This window comes from Neoarius graeffei, chromosome 17 (assembly GCF_027579695.1).
Source record: "Neoarius graeffei isolate fNeoGra1 chromosome 17, fNeoGra1.pri, whole genome shotgun sequence".
Classification (NCBI taxonomy): Eukaryota; Metazoa; Chordata; class Actinopteri; order Siluriformes; family Ariidae; genus Neoarius; species Neoarius graeffei.
In genome coordinates this window covers 34823749-34846385 of record NC_083585.1, presented here as the reverse complement: position 1 = coordinate 34846385, position 22637 = coordinate 34823749, and the positions used below count along the sequence as shown (strand labels likewise).

The 22637-nt window shown below is 39.9% G+C and overlaps 2 protein-coding genes across 3 annotated transcripts in view; both read right to left on the bottom strand.

Moving 5' to 3' along the window:
• LOC132901596 (protein Atg16l2) overlaps positions 1-22637 on the bottom strand; it is a 55146-nt gene that overhangs the window by 16205 nt on the left and 16304 nt on the right. For both annotated transcript variants that reach the window (XM_060944096.1, XM_060944095.1), the window contains exons 9-12: positions 13263-13368; positions 9542-9647; positions 4706-4776; positions 4470-4541 (exon numbers count right to left, since the gene is read on the bottom strand). In XM_060944096.1, the coding sequence (XP_060800079.1) occupies positions 4470-4541; positions 4706-4776; positions 9542-9647; positions 13263-13368 (355 nt within the window). The remainder of the gene's footprint in view (positions 1-4469; positions 4542-4705; positions 4777-9541; positions 9648-13262; positions 13369-22637) is intronic.
• Positions 14688-20647, bottom strand: LOC132901597 (uncharacterized). Its single transcript, XM_060944097.1, has 2 exons — positions 17036-20647; positions 14688-14799 (listed from the first exon to the last, which is right to left on the bottom strand). Exon 1 carries the CDS (start codon positions 19510-19512, stop codon positions 18367-18369), a length of 1146 nt encoding a protein of 381 aa, XP_060800080.1. The 5' UTR covers positions 19513-20647; the 3' UTR covers positions 14688-14799; positions 17036-18366.

Below are 22637 nucleotides of genomic sequence, written 5' to 3'. Positions count from 1 at the left end.
AAATCACTACAGCCACAATATACAAGTCCAACTCTCTCTCTCTCTCTCCCTCTCTCTCACACCTACCTCAGCGTAAATGAGTACACCCCCTTTGAAAAGTAACATTTTAAACAATATCTCAATGAACACACAAAGTTTAATATAACATCTGTTTAACTTATAACGTGAAAGTAAGGTTAATAACATAACTTAGATTACACATTTTTCAGTTTTACTCAAATTAGGGTGGTGCAAAAATGAGTACACCCCACAACAAAAACTACTACATCTAGTACTTTGTATGGCCTCCAGGATTTTTAATGACAGCACCAAGTCTTCTAGGCATGGAATGAACAAGTTGGCGACATTTTGCAACATCAATCTTTTTCCATTCTTCAACAATGACCTCTTTTAGTGACTGGATGCTGGATGGAGAGTGATGCTCAACTTCTCTCTGCAGAATTCCCCAAAGAAAATAAATTTCTTTACACCACAAAAGTGAAGGTGACAAGAAGATCAGCAAAGCTTTACTTATCAGTCAGAATACTGTAGCAAAAGTGGTACAAAAATTTAAGAAAGATGGAACTGCAACCATCTCACAGAGACGTCCAGGTCGTCCACGGAAGTTAACATCTCGACAGGAGCGTCTTCTGATGAGAAGGGTTGAAGAAAATCGGCATGAAAGTTCACTGCAGTTATCTTAAGTAGCAGAAAGCCAAACTGGGGTGACTATTTCCCGTGACACAATACGGCGTACACTGCAGAGGAATGACATGCATGGATGCCGTCCACGAAAGAAGCCTCTCCTAAAGCCCAGGCACAAAAAAGCCCGCCTAGAGTTTGCCAGGGCCCATGCTGACAAAGATGAAGACTACTGGGACTCTATACTCTGGAGTGAGGAGACCAAGATAAATGTTTTTGAAACTGATGGCTTCAAAACTGTATGGCATCGCAAAGGTGAGAAATACAAAGAAAAATGCATGGTGCCTACATTGATGGCATCATGAATTCACAGACATATTGCTCTATACTGAAAGAGAAGATTCTACCATCACTCCGTGCCCTTGGTCGTCGTGCACTTTTCCAACATGATAATGATCCTAAACACACATCTCAGGCCACTGTTGGATTTCTGAAGAAGAACAGGGTGAAAGTGATTCAGTGGCCAAGTATGTCTCCTGATCTGAACCCAATCGAACACCTCTGGGGAATTCTGAAGAGACAAGTTGAGCATCACTCTCCATCCAGCATCCAGTCACTAAAAGAGGTCATTGTTGAAGAATGGAAAAAGACTGATGTTGCAAAAATGTCGCCAACTTGTTCATTCCATGCCTAGAAGACTTGGTGCTGTCATTAAAAATCATGGAGGCCATACAAAGTACTAGATGTAGTAGTTTTTGTTGTGGGGTGTACTCATTTTTGCACCACCCTAATTTGAGTAAAACTGAAAAATGAGTAATCCAAGTTATATTATTAACCTTACTTTCATGTTATAAGTTAAACAGATGTTATATTAAACTTTGTCAACATTTTGGAAATTGTTTATGTTCATTGAGATATTGTTTAAAATGTTACTTTTCAAAGGGGGTGTACTCATTTATGAGCAATCGAGCACTGATTGGCGACTCTATTACTAGAATATCAGCTCATACACCGTGAGTAGAGAAAAACAAAATGGCAGCTTTGTGAGCAAGTATTTAAAAGAAACAGAAATAACTAAAAGAATATACAACCCCAATTCCAAAAAAGTTGGGACAAAGTACAAATTGTAAATAAAAACGGAATGCAATCATTTACAAATCTCAAAAACTGATATTGTATTCACAATAGAACATAGACAACATATCAAATGTCGAAAGTGAGACATTTTGAAATTTCATGCAAAATATTGGCTCATTTGAAATTTCATGACAGCAACACATCTCAAAAAAGTTGGGACAGGGGCAATAAGAGGCTGGAAAAGTTAAAGGTACAAAAAAGGAACAGCTGGAGGACCAAATTGCAACTCATTAGGCCAATTGGCAATAGGTCATTAACATGACTGGGTATAAAAAGAGCATCTTGGAGTGGCAGCGGCTCTCAGAAGTAAAGATGGGAAGAGGATCACCAATCCCCCCAATTCTGCGCCGACAAATAGTGGAGCAATATCAGAAAGGAGTTCGACAGTGTAAAATTGCAAAGAGTTTGAACATATCATCATCTACAGTGCATAATATCATCAAAAGATTCAGAGAATCTGGAAGAATCTCTGCGCGTAAGGGTCAAGGCCGGAAAACTATACCGGGTGCCCGTGATCTTCGGGCCCTTAGACGGCACTGCATCACATACAGGCATGCTTCTGTATTGGAAATCACAAAATGGGCTCAGGAATATTTCCAGAGAACATTATCTGTGAACACAATTCACTGTGCCATCCGCCGTTGCCAGCTAAAACTCTATAGTTCAAAGAAGAAGCCGTATCTAAACATGATCCAGTAGCGCAGACGTCTTCTCTGGGCCAAGGCTCATTTAAAATGGACTGTGGCAAAGTGGAAAACTGTTCTGTGGTCAGACGAATCAAAATTTGAAGTTCTTTATGGAAATCAGGGACGCCGTGTCATTTGGACTAAAGAGGAGAAGGACGACCCAAGTTGTTATCGGCGCTCCGTTCAGAAGCCTGCATCTCTGATGATATGGGGTTGCATTAGTGCGTGTGGCATGGGCAGCTTACACATCTGGAAAGACACCATCAATGCTGAAAGGTATATCCAGGTTCTAGAGCAACATATGCTCCCATCCAGACGACGTCTCTTTCAGGGAAGACCTTGCATTTTCCAACATGACGATGCCAAACCACATACTGCATCAATTACAGCATCATGGCTGCGTAGAAGAAGGGTCCGGGTACTGAACTGGCCAGCCTGCAGTCCAGATCTTTCACCCATAGAAAACATTTGGTGCATCATAAAATGGAAGATACGACAAAAAAGACCTAAGACAGTTGAGCAACTAGAATCCTACATTAGACAAGAATGGGTTAACATTCCTATCCCTAAACTTGAGCAACTTGTCTCCTCAGTCCCCAGACGTTTACAGACTGTTGTAAAGAGAAAAGGGGACGTCTCACAGTGGTAAACATGGCCTTGTCCCAACTTTTTTGAGATGTGTTGTTGTCATGAAATTTAAAATCACCTAATTTTTCTCTTTAAATGATAAATTTTCTCAGTTTAAACATTTGATATGTCATCTATGTTCTATTCTGAATAAAATATGGAATTTTGAAACTTCCACATCATTACATTCCGTTTTTATTTACAATTTGTATTTTGTCCCAACTTTTTTGGAATCGGGGTTGTAGTCCACCCCCCCAAAATGCATCCTGTTCCACACTCCAGCCCAGTCAGTGGCAGTAATGCACCTTTAAGTTGGTTTGCCAACCACCAAAAAAAAAACCCTAAGGAAGAAAAATAAGAACAAAAATGGCGAAGTGTGTTACTGAACCAACTGAGGATGAAATAAAAACTCGGGAAACCCCCCCAAAAAAAATGGCATAAAAGTATTTGATGGTAAGAACGTATCCTTTTTTAAAATTTTTCAAGAATTGTTATTATAGCATTTTTCACAAATTGCTTGTCATTTCGCCGGTTCGTTTACATTCTAAGCAGAAATTATTTTGTCGGAGGTTTTGTATAAAAAAGTTATTTATTTATCAAATTTGCAATAAAATAAAAATGCTCTGTTTCTCAAAATCCAGTAAATGTGGACAGAATAACAGTTATTCCACTCAGTCTCGTTGTACATGGCTTATAGCCAACTCGGCACTACACGCCTCATCGGCTATCAGCTCATGTACGACTCGATTTCATGGAATAACCGTTAAATAAATGTGTGTATATGAGAGAGACATATACACATCCACAAAATGTCACTCAGATCCGTGATTTATTTCGTATGAAAAATGAGTTTTTTTCAACACGAGAAGATAAACTTCATATCTTCAAGCCAATGTGTGATTATTTTTATTATGTAGACACATTCACAAAAAGTACCCAAATTTATCAAAAATAATTAATCAATTTCTTCATTCAGAGATACACACACACTTGCATCTCCACTAGAGATGCTTATAGCGAGTACACACCAAGACAATTTGGTTACACAAAAGAAAAGTCGTCACATCTATATTGAATGTGAACTGAACTGTAAAAATAGTTAAACTAATTATAATTTTAAAAACTTTCAATATCCATCTTTCAAACAACACTCATCAGCTGTTTTTAAACCATCACAATATTCAGTTTGCAGGTACCTTAAGTGTATAAATGGGATCATTTTCTCCATTTACAGCAGCACAAAGTTACATGACACCTCTGAACATAAGCAGACACACCTCACACAGCATGTCTTAATGCAGCTCTGTATGGACGATGCTCTGCAGAGCATGATTCAGGGAAACAGTAGAGTACATCAGTAGTGCACAACCAGACAGAGTGGGGGATGGGGTCTATTACCTTTGGAACAGAGTCATCCAACCGCCATATAAGAGCAGAGTTGTCATAAGATCCCGCTAAAATTCGGCTGCCCTGATGAAGTTAGGGAAAACACGCAAAATGTTAGTCTATAAAGAAATTCACACTCGGCTCAAAAAACCAAGACTCATTAGGCAAAGTTTCGAATCGCTTAAGCTATTATCATCATTCCATCTGATGTGCCTCCTAAACAAAAATGACATCATTTGTACTCATACCGTAGAATCAAACTCAATGCTGGTGATGCCCTCATTACTCCCATCTAGTGTCCCTCTGTAGTGCAGCATTCCTGAAAGACATATTTTCAAAATATCTTGATGTCCATCACAAATATTTTTGTCATAATAAATCACAAATGCTAATATTGTGGCGGCATGATGATGCAGTGGTTAGCACCGTCACCTCACAGCAAGAAGGTTCTGCATTCGAACCTTGCAGCCAACAAAGCCCATTTGTGTGGAGTTTGTATGCTCTCCCCATGCCTGTGTGGGTTTCCTCTGGGTGCACCAGTTTCTTCCCATAGTCCAAGGACATGAGGATTAGGTCAACTGGTTACTCTGAATTGTCTATAGATGTGAATGGTTGCTCGTCTCTGTGTTAGCCCTGAGATAGGTTGGCAACATGTCCAGGGCGTACCCTGCCCTCTTGTCTGAAGTCAGCTGGGATTGGTTCCAGCTTCCCCACTGCCTCTGACGGATAAGCAGTAACATCCAATGGGTGGATGGATTATTTACAACCCCAAATCAGAAAAAGTTGGGATGGTATGGATAATGCAAATAAACAATAGAAAGCAGTGATTTCTAAATTTACTTTGACTTGTATTTCATTGCAGACAATAGGAAACCAAGATATTTCATGTTTTGTCTGGTCAACTTCACTTCATTTGTTAATATACATCCATTTCTGCATTTTAGGCTGAGCAACACATTCCAAGAAAGTTGAGACAGGGCAATTTAGGGCTAGCAATGAGGTAAAACAATGAAATAATGATGGGAATTGAAAAAAGTGAGCATGGGATCATCTACAGTCTCCTCCAAAAGTAAATTCTTTTTTTTTTTGTTATACACTGAAGGCGGGGCGGCACGGTGGTGTAGTGGTTAGCGCTGTCGCCTCACAGCAAGAAGGTCTGGGTTCGAGCCCCGTGGCCAACGAGGGCCTTTCTGTGCGGAGTTTGCATGTTCTCCCCGTGGGTTTCCTCCGGGTGCTCCGGTTTCCCCCACAGTCCAAAGACATGCAGGTTAGGTTAACTGGTGACTCTAAATTGACCGTAGGTGTGAATGTGAGTGTGAATGGCTGTCTGTGTCTATGTGTCAGCCCTGTGATGACCTGGCGACTTGTCCAGGGTGTACCCCGCCTTTCGCTCGTAGTCAGCTGGGATAGGCTCCAGCTTGCCTGCGACCCTGTAGAAGGATAAAGCGGCTAGAGATGAGATGAGATACACTGAAGGCATTTAGGTTTGAGATCAAAAGATAAAGAAGACAATGGGGAAAAAAGCAAGCCATACTGAAGCTTAAAAAAAAAAAAAAAAAAAAGAGGGAAAACTGATCAGAGCCACTGCACAAGCACTGGGTATCGCCAATACAACAATTTATAATGTCCTGAAAAAGAAAGAAACCAAATGGTGTACTACTAACAACCAGAGATCAAACTGGTCAGCCAAGGAAAACAGTTGACAGACAAACTTGAGAGCTTTTTTAGAGCCAGGATTAACCTCTACAAAGTGATGGAAAGGCGAAAGTGTGGAGCAACTAAGGTTCTTCTCATGATCCAAAACTCAATGGTCAAGCACTACAAACATAGTCTTATGACTTGGGCTTGTATGGCTGCTTCTGGAATGGGCTCACTGTTTCAGCCTTTATTGATGTAACTCATGATGATGGCTGCGGAATGAATTCAGAGGTCTACAGAAACATTCTGTCTGCTAATTTACAGAGAAATGCATCCACTCCAACTGAGAGGAACTTCATCCATGTGTTGGCAAGGCCATGTGTCAAATCACACTGCCAACATAACAAAGGACTTCATCAAGGGGAAAAAGTGGAAGGTTTTAGACTGTCTAAATTAATCACCAGACCTTAACCTAATTGAGCATGCATTTCACCTGCTAAAGAGGAGGCTGAAGGATGAAACGCCCAGTACAAGCCTGGAAGACCATCACAAAAGAATAATGCAACAATTTAGTGAGGTCAGTTGGTTACCTACATGATGCACTTATTGCAAGCAAGAGATATGCAACCAAATAAGTGTTATTGACCAAGATCTTCTGTTGCAATACTTTTTTTTTACCGAAAAATTGGATGGTCTCCATCAAAAGGTGCCATGGACCAAGTTTAACACATTTAGCTATAAATATCAGGAAATGAAACCTGAAGTCCTGGTCCATCATCTCATTCATCTTTTGAACTCAAACCCAAAATGTCTTCAGGTGTATAGCAAAAACAAACCTCATCAATGTTCTTCCGAAAACTACAGGTACTCCTAGTGCATCTCAAACAATTAGAATATCATGAAAAATTACAAAAAATCTGAAATTTAATTTAAAAAAGTAAACTTTAAGACATTCTATATTCATTACACACAATGCGAAATATTTCAAGCCTTTTTGTTTTAGTTTTGATGATTATGGCTTATAGCTCATGAAAATCAGAAATCCGGTATCTCAGGTTATTAGAATATTTTCTAAGATCAATCAAAAAAGGAGTTACAATACAGAAATGTCCAACTTCTGAAAAAGTATGTTCATTTATACACTCAGTTGGGCTCCTTTACCACAAATCACTGTATCAGTGCAGCGTAGCATGGAGGTGATCAACCTGTGGCACTGCTGAGATGTTACTGAAGTCTAAGTTGTTTTGATAGTGGCCTTCAGCTCGTCTGCATTTTTGGGTCGGGTGTTTCTCATCTTCCTCTTGACAACACCCCATAGATTCTCTATAGGGTTCAGGTCAGACAAGTTGGCTGGCCAATCGACCACAGTAATATCATGGTCAGCAAACCATTTGGTAGTAGTTTTGGCAGTGTGAAAAGGTGCCAAGTCCTGCTGGAAAAGGATAATGGCAGCTCCAGAAAACTTTGTCAGCAGACGGAAGCATGAAGTGCTCTAAAATCTCCTGGTAGACGGCTGCATTGACTTTAACCTTGATAAAACACAGTTGACCAACACTGAACAGTTGAACTGGCACCCCAAATCATCACAGACTGTCAAAACCTCATGCTGGACTTCACACCTTGGATTTTGTGCCTCTCCACTATTCCTCTAGACTCTAGGACCTTGATTTCCAAATGAAATGCAAAGTTTACTTTCATGTGAAAAGAGGACTTTGGACCACTGAGCAACAGTCCAGTTCTTTCTCTCCTTAGCCCAGATCGGACACTTTTGATGTTGTCTCTGGTTCAGGAATGGCTTAATGATATTAAGAACACGACAGTTATAGCCCCTTTCCTGAAGTCATCTGTGTGGTGGCTCTTGATGCACTGACACCAGCCTCAGTCCACTCCTTATGAAGCGCTGCCAAGTTCTTGAATTGACTTTTCTTGACCATCCTCTCAAGGCTGCAGTCATCCCTGTTGCTTGTGCACTTTTTCCAGCCAGCCTTTTCAGCAACAGCCTTCTGTGCCTTACCCTCCTTGTGGAGTGTGTCAGTGATCATCTTCTGGACAACTGTCAAGTCAGCAGTTTTCCCCATGATTGTGGTTGCGTGTACTGAACTCAACCGAGGGATACACAGTATTTATACTGTTTTACTCAAACGCAAAATCCTCAGTTTTTGTTTTTTATTTTTGTGCTGTAGGCCAGAGTTATCAAAATTAATACAGAAAAATGCTTGAAGCATTTTAGTTTACATGTAATGAGTCTAGAATTTATTAAACTTTAAATAATTGATGGAAAATATTGAACATTTTCATGATATTCTAATTGTTTGAGATGCACCTGCATTCAGAAAACCTTCCTTCTGTTAACCCCCTGCTAATACAGCACGTGTGTTTCTTTTTTAGGGTTTAATTACTGACTGGGTTAAGCCTTCATGTAAGCGTTTATATTAAGGTGGCCTGATATACTGTAATGCATTGCCGTCACTAATGTATTTAATAATGTACATGCATTTAAAAACTACTTTATTATTACTACTTTGCAAATGAAGCCATTTCATTTGAGAACTGTTCAGTAAGACTGAGAATTACCAGTATATACCATCAATGACCGACTTACTGGAACCATTAATAAAGAAATGCCTTAGTAAAAGAATTTGACTGCCGGGGGCATCGTGGCTCAGGTGGATAAGGCGCCATACCATAAATCCGGGGACCCGGGTTCGATTCCAACCCGAGGTCATTTCCCGATCCCTCCCCGTCTCTCTCCCGCTCATTTCCTGTCTCTACACTGTCCTATCTAATAAAGGTGGAAAAAGCCCCCAAAAAATAATCTTTAAAAAAAAAAAATAAAGAATTTGACTGCCTTTGCTTGGCTGAGACTTCCAGCAGGACCATGATCCAAAACTTGTGTTAATATATAGAGAGAAATGTTACATTGGCCACAAAATCAAGCTTTTGATATGGAATCCCAGTCCTCTGACTGAAACTCCTTTGAAAACCTGGGAGAAGAGCTGATAAGAGTCCACAAGATGATCCTGGAGCTGAAGGTATTCTGCGTTAAAGAATTCTCTCAGACTCCCTGCTCTGTATTCTCCAATCTCATCCAGCATTACAGGAGAAAACTCATTGCTATTACACTGACAAATGGAGGTTGCACGAAGTACTAAATGCAGGGATATTTAATTTGTGAAAATGTTCTTGGAATAAGTTTACATCCATTAAAGTTTAGATTTCACACACATTTTTAGTATGAGACTAAACTAATTAATCATAAAACACACATTTTAAAATCATTTTCAACCTAACTTTCCCAAGTATGCCAATAATTCTGGACCTGACTGTGCGCCAAAAAAAAAAAGTGGTCACATATGACCATTAGTTTGACTATCTCAAAGTTGATTATTATAACCTTCTTATAATTTATCACTTCCTCTTCATTACCACTTGTAGTTGTGCAGTACCTGAGCTGATGTCCCACAGCTTAATCACCCTGTCTGTGCTTCCAGTAGCCAGCATATTCGAACTTGGGCTGAATCTCACTGCATTGATTCCAAGCTCATGAGCGTCCTGCACCAACAGAAAATTTTCATATCTGACACAAAACACACTTTCTTTGCCCTGAATTCACACAGCACTTCCAAAATCAGATAACATTAGCAATCCTTGTATTTGAAAATGTTACACAACGAGATTAGAATGTTCAATGAATTCATTCAGACTGTACTGTAAATATACAACAGCATAATTTATTTAAATTCAAGAAAAGAGAAGTGAGAAGAAAATGAAGCCCTAAATTTAACCTGGTGATGAACATAAACTACAGCATAAGCAAACTGACATTTCTAACTATGACTGACCAAGAAGTCCTGAACTACTTGTAGCGAGAATAATTTAGGCTGGAGACAGTGGAATGCATATGTGAAATGAAAACAAAAACAGTGCTGGGTGCCTGTGTGTGACAGAGCTGCACTGTGCAAGAAACTGTTCTGCAGAAATGTATAAAGGCCTTTGTGGCCCACACCATGGAACATGAGCTTCCTTTCTCCAATTGACATAAATCTAAAGCCACATTTATGTCAGTCTGTCTTATTTTCTCCCCTCATGCATTGAGTAGTAATTTCATTTACAAATAATTTAATTTGACTAACTCGGTTTTTCCGAAAAATGGAAATGTGATGCCATGTGGGGTTGACAACTTTAAGTAACTGACTCAGTGGAATAACAGAAGTTGTTAAGAAAACTATATTCTAAATTATGAATTTGGAATAAAAAAGTACAGAGGGTGGGTAAGGCTTGATGTCAGAAAAAATTAATAATGTTCATTTAGGGTCATTTGCCCAAAAAGCTTTGGAACCCCTTGAGTAACTCGTAATATTTATGGTAAACTTAAAATTGGGGATCCTATATCCCATTCTTTTGGCATGAATATAGGTAGCACATTACTTGCGTTGTGTGAAATATTAGACAGAATAATATAGATATTTACGTAGTGCCTAAAAGCAGAGCTCCTAATGAGTGTATGAGCAAAATATTTTCAAGTGCACTAAATCGACCTAAATAGAATAATAATAATAATAATAATAATAATAATAATAAAGCATATGAACCATCGACTTGCGTAGTGTATTTCGTGTCTACAAATTCCCACATTGTCTTGTGACAGTGATACAATACTGAGATACCCAGCACAGTTACGAATACATATTTATTCCCTTCTTCGATACTGTATGCCATGCACCAGAAACAACACCATGGCATTTATTATGGTGTGACTCTGCTGGGTGCCTGGTGGACAGCAGTGAAACAGTACTTTCATTTTACATCATTACTATACAGTTACGATTGAATATCAAACGTGACATGTCAAACAGTTGTCTGGTTACATCAGTCACGTCCATGTGCATTGGAGCCACGGTGCACAGCCGCAGATTGCAAACCGCACACACACCATTAGGACTAATTAGCATGCACCTGTTATTGATTAGAGCGCAGTCACAGTGCAAACATGTAACATACAGACTTTGCGAAAGCCTTGTATTTATCATCACTTTTCTGGTTTTGACCCCGTTTAAGTTTTTGGACTCAGAGTATTGTATTACCTCTGATATCTTGTCTGTGCCTCACTGGACCACTGCCTATTTTTTTACTCTGCCTCGGTCTATGTTTTGGATCCGTTTGCTCACGTGTTTTAAATAAAACTTTTCCTGTGATTACCTCCGTCCATCGCTCTTACATGACAGAAACTATCAACTGTCTAACAAGCTAGTGGACTAATAAATCGGTTTTAACTAGTTTTATGTGAACCTGTCGTGAATAATTTCCTTAAAATGTGTTAGTAAATAACCCCATGTTATTTAAAAAAAAAAAAAGCAAGCACTGGATAAAAATCCATCCATCTTATGGAAATAAAGATACAAATTTCATTGTCTGGTGGTCAAGTGTTTATGAGATACATTGCCTTGAACTTATGGTCGGGTTCCCTGTGGTCGTACACGTTCACTGTTCGTCATATGCATAGATGTCAAATAGTCAAGCCATCAAAAATCAGGTTGGTGCATTTCTCTTAAAGTGCCATTCCACCATTGGATGTATTCTTTGGCATAAAATACAATATATTTTGACAACATATATAAATGGTATCACTAGATAGAGAAATCTTTTAGCTTCAAAATGATATATCAAACATAATTTTTTGACAACGACAAGTATATTAATTTTGCGACCAAAGTCACCTACCCTTTTAATTTCCGCGCGTGATGTCATCGGCAGGTTCCCCTTCTTGTGTACCGTGTGACGTGGCACATATTATCAGCAATGGCGGATAGAACGCGATAAAAATAATACCAATAAATCTAGCTAATACCAATAAATCTAGCTAACTGAAAGATTAACTCAAAATTTTTCGCAATTTTTTTGGCCCCCATATACGAGGAGAAATGACTCTCTCACTTTGGGGGTTTCCTGGTCTAAAAATAGACCGACACGTGGTACACAAGAAGGGGAACCTGCCGATGACATCACGTTTCACTACCGCGCGGAAATGAAAAGGGTAGGTGACTTTGGTCGCAAAATTAATATACTTGTCGTTGTCAAAAAATTATGTTTGATATATCATTTTGAAGCTAAAAGATTTCTCTGTCTAGTCATGTTGTCATAAAATATATTGTATTTTATGCCAAAGAATACATCCAATGGTGGAATGGCACTTTAAGTTTGGAGCTCTGCTAATATCTACGAGCTAATTTGGAAGGATGTAAAAAAAAAAAAAAAAATTGATTATTAAATCAGCACATCGTTTTCTTAATGCGTTTGAGACACAGATGGTGTAAACTTACTTTTAAATGGATAACCTGCATTTGCTAGCAAACATTTCACGGTGTTGTCTTTTAGACTAATGTTTAAAATGTTCGCCGAGCATAATAGCTTTGGGAGGCCACAGGATGAGATATAACAGATCCTATAGATATAACTGATCTTCATCACACCTCCTTTGCGACTTTAAGTTTCTATGAGGGTCGGCAGTGGAAGATAAAACTATTGGAGAATATTGGGGAAATGCAAAGAGAAGTCTTGTTGGTATGTTTGCCATACTGTAGAAACACAACAAATTCAAACGCACATTTGAACAATTATCACGGCATATGATACTTATGTCCAGAGAAAGGCATTGGACAGCTACAACTTACTATTGTGGAAGCACTGAACAAAAAAAACTTAAGCATGGATTCACCACAGGCTTGAAAATTAACAAAATAGTACTGATGTGCAACTGCTCAACGTTGTGAAGATCCCCATTTTTCCTAAATGTGCTTTCAGAATTTAAAAGGTTCCCTGCCTCTAATTACTTTATAAGCATTGTGTTACAAAACACACATGAATACCAAGTCTGCTGTGCAGGAATAGCAGCAGCATAAGTAGGCAGATGGCACTGTTCTTAGTACGGACTCCCTGACCTCATGAGCAAGATGTTTGGCGACTGTTGCTGGGATACAGACCTGACCTCACTAACTCATTCATAAACACTTAATACAGCTCAATATAGCTGGTCTTCCTGATATGATGTGTGTGCAGCCAGTATTTAAATTTGAAAATTACCAATAAACATTTCCTGATTCGATACAGGAAAAGGTATCAGCCCCAAGCCAACTAAATTGCATGCTTACTGGTGATTTGAACACTTACCACAGCATGAATGACTTTGGTTGGGACTCTAGCTACTAAGCAAACTCCTAGAGGGGTACAGAGATCTTCTCCCAAACTGCTAACTGAATTACCTCGCCTTTTCTTTCTGAGGACACAAACACACACAGACAACATACATAAATACATGCACACATTATAAACTATATATTATATATAATAGTGTTATGTGTTTTAAAATATATATATATATAAATATAAATAGTGTTTTACTGGGAAATACACGACCCGCATTTTTCATAACAACTACATCCGAGACACTGAGTAGCATATTTTCTAATAGAATTGTTTTGATTAACTTGTGTAGTTTGTTTGTGCATATGTTTATATAATAAAAAGAAAATTACATGTTGGCTCGAAGATATGAAGTTTATCTTCTTGTGGTCAAAAACTCGTGGTCCTCACCAATTTCTATAAACTAACAAATAACCTCAAGTGACAACAGATTTCAATATGGAGTAATTTTTCCCAAAAAGTAAACCAACATTCAGAGGCCAGGTGAGGGAAAAAAAAAAAAAAGTAAGTAAAACACTTTCTACCTCCACAATCATTGAGAGATCAATTAACAGGTCACGTGGTACTAACGAAATGCACAAGATTAGTTAATAAGTGTAAGGTAATAACCTCTACAAAAGTAGAACTTTTTCCAGTTTGGCGTTCTAGAGCACTCACGCCTGTCTCACCATCATGGGAAGACGAAAGGACATGAGCTTTGACCTCAGAAGCAAATGTTTCTGCTCATCAATCTAGGAAGGGTTATAAGGTCATCTCCAAATAATTTGAAATTCACCATTCTTGAGTGAAAAGAATTGTTTACAAACTGCCTTCAAGACAGTCACCAGTCTTCCCAGGAGTGAGCATCCCAGCAATCCAAGGGCAGACCATTTAATGCTCAGAAATACAATAAAAAAAAAAAAACCTCAAGAGCTACATCCTGTGATCTGTAGGCCTCTGTCAGCCCATTACGGGCCCTATCTTATACCCGGCACATAGCGGCACCAAGCATGATGCAAGTCTTTGCTAGTTTGAGACCAATGCAGTTGTCATTTTCCCACCCAGGACCCACATTGTTTAAAGAGCAAATGCATTTGCACCCATGGGTGTGTTGGTCTTGAAATGAGGTAGGCCTGTCATGATAAATTTTGTTGGATGATATATTGTCTCAGAAACTATTGCGATAAACAATATTATTGTTGACGTCTTTACAAGACAATTTTATGCCACGAGTAAAATAATGATCATGCAAATACACCCTTTCAGAGAACAGTAAACTTAATTAAGTTTATTTAAGTGTTTATTTAATAACTTAAGTGATGAGACCAAGATAAATGTTTTTGAAACTGATGGCTTCAAAACTGTATGGCATCGCAAAGTTGAGGAATACAAAGAAAAATGCATGGTGCCTACAGTGAAACATGGTGGTGGCAGTGTCCTTATGTGGGGCTGCATGAGTGCTGCTGGTGTCGGGGAGCTGCATTTCAATGATGGCATCATGAATTCACAGACGTATTGCTCTATACTGAAAGAGAAGATGTTACCATCACTCCGTGCCCTTGGTCGTCGTGCACTTTTCCAACATGACTAAACACACATCTCAGGCCACTGTTGGATTTCTGAAGAACAGGGTGAAAGTGATTCAGTAGCCAAGTATGTCTCCTGATCTGAACCCAATCGAACACCTATGGGGAATTCTGAAGAGACAAGTTGAGCATCACTCTCCATCCAGCATCCAGTCACTAAAAGAGGTCATTGTTGAAGAATGGGAAAAAGATTGATGTTGCAAAATGCCGCCAACTTGTTCATTCCATGCCTAGAAGACTTGGTGCTGTCATTAAAAATCATGGAGGCCATACAGAGTACTAGATGTAGTAGTTTTTGTTGTGGGGTGTACTCATTTTTGCACCACCCTAATTTGAGTAAAACTGAAAAATGTGTAATCTATGTTATTAACCTTACTTTCACGTTATAAGTTAAACAGATGTTATATTAAACTTTGTCTTGTCAACATTTTGGAAATTGTTCGTGTTCATTGAGATATTGTTTAAAATGTTACTTTTCAAAGGGGGTGCACTCATTTACGCTGAGCACTGCATCAACAGAAACCTGGTCTGAAGTCAATGGTGCAGTATTTACTGTTATTTTAAGGGCGCGTTATCAAGATAGCCAGGTGAACAATGTATGTACACTCTGCTTGTTACACACTCAGATGCACAGCAGCGCAAAAGATTAAAAAAAAAAAAAAAAGATTACAATGTGAAAGATTGTGTACATCAAGATCTTTAAAAAAAAAAAAGTCTCAATGACGTCATAACACAGTGGCATACAAAATTTGGGCACCCTTACTGAAAATGTCTGTTACTGTGAATAGTTAAGTGAGCAGAAGATGAACTGATCACCAAACGGCATAAAGGTAAAGACGATACATTTCTTTTCAGCGTTTTATGCAAGATGTGTGTATTATTTTTTGTTTTGTACAATTGGAGAGTAAAAAAAAGAAAAAAGGAACACCATGCGAAAGTTTGGGCACCCCAATACATTTGAGTTCTCAGGTAACTTTTACCAAGGTTCCAGACCTTAATTAGCTTATTGAGCTGTGGCTTGTTCAAATTCTTCGTTAGGAAAGGTCAGATGATGCAGATTTCAAAGCTGTATAAATTCTCTGACTCCTCAAACTTGTCCCTAAAATCAACAGCCATGGGCTCCTCCAAGCAACTCCCTCGCATTCTGAATAATAAAATAATTGATGCTCACAAAGCAGGAGAAGGCTACAAGAACGTAGCAAAGTGTTTTCAGGTAGCTGTTTCCTCAGATCGTAATGTTATTAAGAAATGGCAGTTAACAGAAACAGTGGAGATCAAGGTGAGGTCTGGAAGATGAAGAAAACTTTCTGAATGAACTGCTCGTTGGATTGCTAGAAAGGCAAATAAAAACCCGTTTGACTGCAAAAGACCTTCAGAAAGATTTAGCAGACCCTGGAGTGGTGGTGCACTGTTCTACCATGCAGCGACACCTGAACAAATATGACCTTCATGGAAGAGTCATCAGAAGAAAACTGTTCCTGCGTTCTAGCCACAAAATTCAGTGTCTGAAATTTGCAAATGAACATCTAAATAAGCCTAATGCATTTTAGAAACAAGTCCTGTGGACTGATGAAATCAAAATAAAACTTTTTGGTCACAATGTGCAAAGGTATGTTTGGAGAAAAAATGGTGCCAAATTCCAGGAAAAGAACACCTCTCCAACTCTGAAGCATGGGTGTGAATCGATCATGCTTTGGGGTTGTGTTGCAGCCAGTGGCACAGGGCACATTTCATTGGTCGAGGGACGCATGGATTCGAATAAATACCAGCAAACATCACACCATCTGTAAAAAATTGAAGTTAAAAAGAGGATGGGTCCTACAATAAGACGATGATCCAAAACACCTCAAAATCCACAATGGAATACCTCAGGAGGCAGAAGCTGAAGGTTTTGCTCTGGCCCTCACAGTCCCCTGACCTAAACATCATTGAAAATCTGTGGATAGATCTCAAAAGAGCAGTGCATGCAAGACAGCCCAAGAAACTTGTAGAACTGGAAGCCTTTTGCAAGGACGAATGTGTGAAAATCCCCCAGGTAAGAACTGAAAGATTATTAGCTGGCTACAAAAAGTGTTTACAAGCTGTGATACTTGCCAAAGGGGGTGTTACTAAGTACTGACCATGTCAGGTGCCCAAACTTTTGCTTCAGGTCCTTTTCATTTTTTGGTATTTTACATCTGTAAATGATGGAAATCATCTTCTTTTGGCTGCTCCTGATTAGGGGTCACCACAGCGGATCTTTCATCTCCATTGCTCCCTGTCTTCCGCATCCTTCTCCACCACACCTGCCACTTTCATGTCCTCTCTCACCACATCCATGTATCTCCTCTTTGGCCTTCCTCGTTTTCGTTTGCCTGGCAGCTCCATCCTCAAAATTCTCCTTCCCACATGCTCTACATCTCTTCTCAGGATGTGCCCATACCATCTCAGTCTCATCTCTCTTAGCTTAATTCCCAAGCTGTCCACATGTGCTGTCCCTCTGATGTGCTCGTTCCTTATCCTGTCCAACCTCCCATTGCAAACCTTAACATCCTCAACTCCACCACCTCCAACTTTGCCTCCTGTCTCTTTGTTAAGGGTACGGTGTCCAATCCGTACATCACAACTGGTCTCACTACTGTCTTATACATCTTACCTTTCACTTTTGCTGGGACTTTCCTATCACAAATGACTCCCGAAACCCTTCTCCAACTGCTCCACCCTGCCTGCACTCTCTTTCTCACCTCACTATCGCAGCCCCCATTTTCCTGCACAGTTAACCCCAGATACTTGAATTCACCAACTTTCTTTATGTCTACTCCTTGCATCTTCACTACAATCTCATCCCCATTCTCATTGATGCACATGTATTCTGTTTTGCTACTGCTCACCTTCATTCCTCTTCATTCCAATGCATACCTCCATCTCTCCAAACCCAACTCAACCTCCTTTCACCACATATCACATCATCCGCAAACATCATGTTCCATAGTGACTCTTGCCTCACTTTGTCCGTCAAGCTATCCATCACTATGGGAAACAAGAAAGGACTCAAAGCAGATCCTTGATGGAGTCCCACCTTCACCTTGAACCATTCAGTTGTTCCAACTGCACACCTCACTGCTGTTTCACTGTTCTCATACATGTCTTGCACCACTCTAATATACTTCTCATTCACTCCACACTTTCTCATACAATACCATAACTCATCTCTCGGCACTCTATCGTATGCCTTCTCCAGGTCTACAAACACAATGTAGCTTTCTCTGGCCTTCTCTGTACTTCTCCATTAACATTCTTAAAGCAAAAATTGCATCCGACGTACGCTTCCTTGGCATAAACCCGTATTGCTGTTCACAGATTGCTACCTCTCTTCTCAATTTCGCCTCCAATACCCTTTCCCATTGCTTCATGGTGTGGCTCATCAGTTTTATTCCTCTGTAATTACTGCAGCTCTGTACATCTCCCTTATTCTTGTATACTGGGACTAGCACACACTCTACATTCATTTGGCATCTTCTCATTCTCTAGGATCTTATTAAACAAGCAAACAAACACAACCTCGTTAGGAACTCCACAGCCGTCTCACCCAAACATCTCCAAGCCTCAATCGGGATACCATCTGGTCCGATTGCTTTCCCAGTCTTCATTCTTTTCATGGCTGCCCTCACCTCGTCCTTATTTACCAACTCTGCTTCCTGATTCGCTGTCTCCAATGAATCTGACCTTTTCTCTCTTGAATTCTCCTCATTTAATAAATCCTCAAAGTACTCTTTCCACCTTCTTAATACACTCTTTGTCAGTACATTTCCATTTACATCTTTCATCACTCTTCCCTGCTGTACATCCCTCGTTTCCCTGTTTCTCTGCCTAGCTAGTCTGTACAGGTCTTTCTCTCCTTCTTTGGTCTCCAGTCTTTCGTACAACTCCTGGTATGCATCTGCTTTCACCTTCGCTACCGCTCTTTTTGCCTTCTGTCTCGTCTCTCTGTATAACCACCTGCTTTCCTTGTCTCTCTGATCGTCCCAATTCTTCTTTGCTAGCCTCTTCTCTTTTATAATTTCCTGCACTTCTTTGTTCCACCATGTCTCCTTGTCTTCCTTCCTCCTTCCCGATGACCACCCTAGCACCTTCCTTGCTGCCTCTCTTACTAATACAGCAGTAGTATCCCAATCTTCTGGCAGACTTCCATGACCACTCAATGCTCGTCTCATTTCTTCCCTAAACTCCTTCTGATGTTCAACCTCTCTTAGCTTCCACCACTTAATCTTCGGCTCCACTATTTCACGCTTCCTCTTTTTCACTTTCAAGCTCATCCTGCACACGACCACTTGATGTTGTCTAGCTACACTCTCCCCTGCCATCACTTTACAGTCTCCAATCTCCTTCAGGTTACCCCTTCTGCAGAGTGTGTAGTCCACCTGTGTAGATTTTCCTCCACTCTTAAACGTCACCCTGTGCTGCTCTTTCTTCTTGAAGTATGTATTGACTTTTGCCAAATTCATCCTCTTTGAAAAATCAACCACCATTTGCCCTTCCACATTTCTCTCGCTTACACCACATCTGCCCATCACGTCCTCATCTCCTCTGTTTCCCTTGCCAACATGTCCGTTGAAATCTGCTCCTATCAGCACGCGCTCCTCCCTCGGTATACTTTCTACCACTTCATCCATCTTTTCCCAGAAAGACTCTCTCTCTTCATTCTCACATCCAGCCTGTGGGGCGTACACACACACACAACATTGATTACCACTCCTTGAATCTCCAACTTCATGCCCATCACTCTGACACCCTCTTCACCAACTCTCCCCTCAAAACAATACCAGCACCATTTCTCTTTCCATCGACTCCATAATAAAACAACTTGCATCCATCTCCAATGTTCTTGGCCTTGCTTCCTTGCTCCAAGTACACAGTCTGAAGTGCATGGCACAAGGGCATTTAAGGCATGTCCAAATCCACTACATACTCTCACCTGTAAATGATGGAAATAAAAATGTAATATTGCGGAAAATATTAAAGAAATGTCATCTTTACCCTTATGCCTTTTGGTGATCGGTTCATCTTCTGCTCACTTAACTATTCACAGTAACAGACATTTTCAGCAAGGGTGCCAAAACTTTTGCATACCACTGTATTTATTAGGCCATTACTCACTGATGCCTTCTCCCACACCTGCTTCACTTCAAGGAACTTTGGTAGAATCCTGCTGATGCCATAAATGTCCTGTTTGCATGCTTTCACATCATGCATGAGTAGATCCATTTCCTCTGCAGACAAGCATTCTTTCCTACTATTAAGCAAATTCGCCATTATAATAGCAATCCGTCAAGGTATAAGCGCACCTGGCTTTTAAAGGGAGTGGGAGATGACACGCTGGTTTATTCCATGTTACGCTCAAAGCACAGCCATGATTAGTTAAGAGACTAGATACAACCCTTTTGAACCATGCACCTGGTGCTGTGACCTTTTTTTTTCCACCATTAAACTAGCAAAAGTGGATTTGGACATACCCTAAATGCCCTTGTGCCATGCGCTTCAGACTGTGCACTTAGAGCATTCAAATAGGGCCCGAAATGTTTGTGTTCATGACTGCACAATCAGAAAAAGACTGAACAAGCTTTCATGGAAGGAAGGCTAGGAAAAGAGCATAAAGAAACCAGCATGACTTAGGTTTGCAAAATTGCATCTGAAAAAACCACAAATGTTCTGAAAAAATATCATTTGGTCTGATGAGAGTACGGTGGAGATGTTTGGTCATCATTCACAGCACCATGTTTGGCGAAAATGAAACAGTGCATCACCATAATCACCCCATTCCAACTGTCAAGCATAGTGGTGGATGGGTGATGAGTTGGGTTTGTTTTGCAGCCACACACTGCAAAAAAAAAAAAAATGATATCTTAGCAAGTGAAAATATCTTGAATAGTTGAAACGATGTAGCATTTCTTATTAGAAGAATACAAGACACCAATCCTGAGATTATTAAACCAGTTCTAGATTACAACCAACTTATTCTAAGATGTCTTATCGAGTAAAAATATCTGTCCATGCAGCAAGATAATTTCACTAGTATTAAGTAATTTTCTCCTCAAATTCAGTTTTCAATTTTTTTTGCAGTGCAGGGCCTGGGGAAACTTTGGCCCTGTCCACACGGCAACGGATTCAGGTGAATCTGATAAAATTGTTTATCGTTTCGGCCTGGCGTCCACACGGCACCGGCGTTTTGGGTGCCCCAAAACGAAATCTTTTGAGAACGGGTTCCAGAGTGGAAAGATCTGGCAACGGCGCCGTTGCGAAGTCGTCTGGATGAGTAGAACGGATTTGTTTACGATGACGTCACAACCACATGTGCTTCACGCCGGGTAGAAGTGTAACGAACTCGATGCGAGTTGTCAACAAATCCTATAACTTGGTTCATGAAACGCGCTTACAAAATATTTTCACTGTGAATATTTATTGTGTAATGGTGCAAAGTGAGAGAGAGAGAGAGAGAGAGAGAGAGAGAGAGAAAATAGCCCTTAGGGCAGAGCCAATCCCGCCAGCAAAAATAGGGAAAAAAAGGCGCGATCTCACCTCTTCAGATGTTGGTTTAAGTCCTACAATACATTCCTCAAAAAGGGCGTAGAAGAACAAATTAATCCATCAACGTGTAGCATTCAATTTATTACGGACCATTAAAGACGCTGCCTTCCGCGTAGAATCATACGTCATCCTCGCCGCCATATTGGATGGGGCAAAGCGGAGAATAAAGATGCCTCATTCATGTGCTGCATTTAACTGTACCAACAGGTTTACCGTCCAAACGAGATCACATGGGATTACCTTTCACAGGTGAGACTGGAAAAATACTTTTCATTGTATTTAGTCATTATAACGTAACTTTACGAACAGATTTTCCTGACTTTGTGGCTAATATGAAGTCTCGTGCATAATAGTTTATGCGCATGCGTCCTTACTTCTTCTGTTGTCCTGGTGTCTCCGATGGGACCGTCTTACAGCGCACCTAGAGGTGTGGCATGTGTATTGCATCATTTTCAGCAAGCGTTGCGTTGGCACATGTACCTGATATTTTACTGATCCGTTGCCCATGTGGACGCGATATTTTTTTTAATAACATCTCGTTGCCGTGTGGATGTAGCCTTAGTCATTGAGACAACGATGAAGTCCCCTTCATACCAGAATACCGTATGCTTAAAACAAATGGGAAGCCATCTAACCAGCAGCTTAAGCTGGGTCAAAATTGGGCCATGCAGCAGGACAATGAGCCCAATCACCCCGGCAAATTGATACCTGAATGGCTTTAAAAATTAATTAAATTAATTAGAATGAATAAGTAAATAAATAATAATAAAAAGGTATTGAAATGGCCAAGTCAAAGTCCAGACTTCAACCACATTGAGATGCTGTGACAAGATCTTAAGAAAGCAGTGCAAAAACAAATGCCCTCAAACATTAATGAGCTGAAACAAGGTCGTAAAAAAAAAAAGAGCGGCCTAAAATGTCTCCAAAATGATACGAGATCCTGATAAACCACAGAAAATGTTTACTTCAAGTTATTGTTGCTAAGGTGGTTTGGCATATTACTGAATTACAGGGTGTACTTATCTTTTCCCATGTTGTTTCTGAATGTCGGTTTACTTTTTTTGGAAAAAAAAAATGATTACATAGTGAAATCTGTTGTCACCTGAGGTTATTCGGTTGTTAGTAGAACTTGGTATGGATTACACACACACACACACACACACACACACACACACACACACACCAGTTCTTTAAGTACTGATAAATAAAAGCA

Coding starts and splice junctions, on each gene's coding strand:
- LOC132901597 (XM_060944097.1), bottom strand. CDS start 19,512: ATGGATGAAGTGGTAGAAAGTATACCGAGGGAGGAGCGCGTGCTGATA.